Source organism: Eurypyga helias, unplaced genomic scaffold (assembly GCF_000690775.1).
Source record: "Eurypyga helias isolate BGI_N326 unplaced genomic scaffold, ASM69077v1 scaffold46192, whole genome shotgun sequence".
NCBI classification, from domain to species: Eukaryota; Metazoa; Chordata; class Aves; order Eurypygiformes; family Eurypygidae; genus Eurypyga; species Eurypyga helias.
In genome coordinates, this window is record NW_010238769.1 from 3,420 (window position 1) to 5,384 (window position 1,965).

The 1,965-nt window shown below is 40.9% G+C and overlaps 1 protein-coding gene across 1 annotated transcript in view; it reads left to right on the top strand.

Annotated features, from left to right (window-relative positions):
- SMG8 (SMG8 nonsense mediated mRNA decay factor) overlaps positions 1–1,718 on the top strand; it is a gene marked incomplete at its 5' end in the record, with an annotated part of 5,134 nt that extends 3,416 nt beyond the window's left edge. Inside the window, one exon of the mRNA XM_010147945.1 lies at positions 1,463–1,718. Coding sequence (XP_010146247.1) covers positions 1,463–1,660 — 198 coding nt within the window. The remainder of the gene's footprint in view (positions 1–1,462) is intronic.
- Positions 1,719–1,965: the final 247 nt, after the last annotated feature.

The following is a 1,965-nucleotide window of genomic DNA, read 5'->3' on the forward strand; positions in this document are numbered from 1 at the left end:
TGGTGCAACACTTACTGCAGGACTGGGAGGCGCAAGGGCGGTAGGCGACGGTTGTCAGAGGGATGCTATGAGAAACTCCTTCCAACTCAAACTTCAGTCAGGTTCTCTAAGGCAGTGGTTGCCGAAAGTATATATATTTTATAAACAGTTTGGGGTTTTTATTGAACTTTGGCTTATGTCAGCTTTATACTTTGTATAAAGTAAGCCTTAAAAATATTTTATCAAGGATGAATTCATAGTGTTCTGTACTGTAATAATGGCTTCTTTTTAAACAGATAACATGTGATGACTGTAAGAAGAATGAATTAATAATTTTAAATGTCCTAGACAAAAGCATTGACTCACTGCTGAGATTTATTATTGGTTACCCTTTGAATTTAGGGGGTGAAAAGACGGTGTTTTATTAACTGGAGATCTTTTTCCCTTTTGCAAATGTATATTCAAAAGTGGAGAAAAATCTCCATTTCCACTGTCTTACTTTTTAAGGCAGTAAAATACGAACAAGTGTAACTTCCTTCAATTACTGCTGTCTGAAATACTGTGCGCACGTGAGTGCTTCTTATTTGTTCGACTGTGGCAAGAAAATTGGTGCTTATTGTACAGCAGTGTCACTGAAAGCAACTGTCTGCATAGAATGCACCCATAGGAGTTGGGAGGGAGAGGTGGATTTGGGATGTGTTGTAGCCCTTGGAGCTGTTTGAGAAGTGCCACAAGAACCTTAATACTGAATCACAAAACAATGGCATTGCCTTCTTTTGTGGGACACCTTCAACTACTCGGATGTGAACCTGCTTTGTGTGAGAAGTTAAAGGAAGAATACTGACCAAAACCTGACGCCGACACCAAAATTTCAAGGCGGTGTGCAGCTTATCACGCTGCTGTTTGAGACAGGCAAGAACTGAAGGTTCAGTTTGTGCTCTTCGTTCCCAGCTTACGTCTGTATCACAGCTTTTGACTCACTCTTTAAGAATGTGCTTTTAGTTGGAAAATCCATTAGGCTTTGTGTTCCTCATGTGAATAAGACTTTGAGTCTCTTGAAAACGTATTGTACAAGAGCTATATTAAATGTTGCTGATATCCTTGAAAACTCAGGCTGGTTTACCGCGAGGTAACAGCTCAGGGGGATCTGCGCTGCAGTGTTGAAATCCGCTGGTAACGCAGCGTTGACGGAAGCACGTGGCTCATGTTTCTGTTGTGGATCTCTTTGGTAGGACCTAGTCTGCAGCCTTAAATTCAGCATCTTCGCTGTGATGAGATTGGAAATTTATGGATGTCTCGCAATAAGGGCACAGTGCTTTCCTGGAATGTGCTCAGATGGATAAGAACCTGGTTGTAGGCGACACTTAATAGACTTCCTTGGATTCAGTTTGCTTTTAAGTTGTGGTTTGTGGTTTGGTTTGAGTTTCGTTTTTTTAATTCTAATGATGTTTAATTATCTACTCATATTTCCTTTTGATTTTAGGTTCAACCAGGGCCACCGCCTTGCCCTGTATTTTACCCTGAGAAGCAGGAAATAACCCTTCCATCCGATGGACTGTGGGTGCTTAGGTTTCCTTACGCATACGTGACAGAACGTGGACCCTGCTTTCCTCCCAAAGAAAGCCAACAATTAATGAGTTACAAAGTTCTCCGAGGAATACTGAAAGCAGTTACACAATAATTGTTCTGGCAGATAGATTTTAGTTTAAAAAGGCTGTCTCGGCCCAAGTCACGGGTTTCTCTTGACGTTTGTTACCTAACGGCTGTCGCTGGGATCACTGTATTGCGCTGGCACACGCAGTCAGGTTGAAAATGAGGTCTGATACAAAAGTAGAGAAAGGAGTCAGAGGCATGTAAATTTTCTGTTTATTGAATTTTCATATGTAAAAAATAAAAGCTGGTTATGGCAGTATACTGAGCTTGTATTACTAGGTGTTCTGATAGTGCTTTTCCCCTTCATATCTTTCTGTGAACTTACTTAGGAAT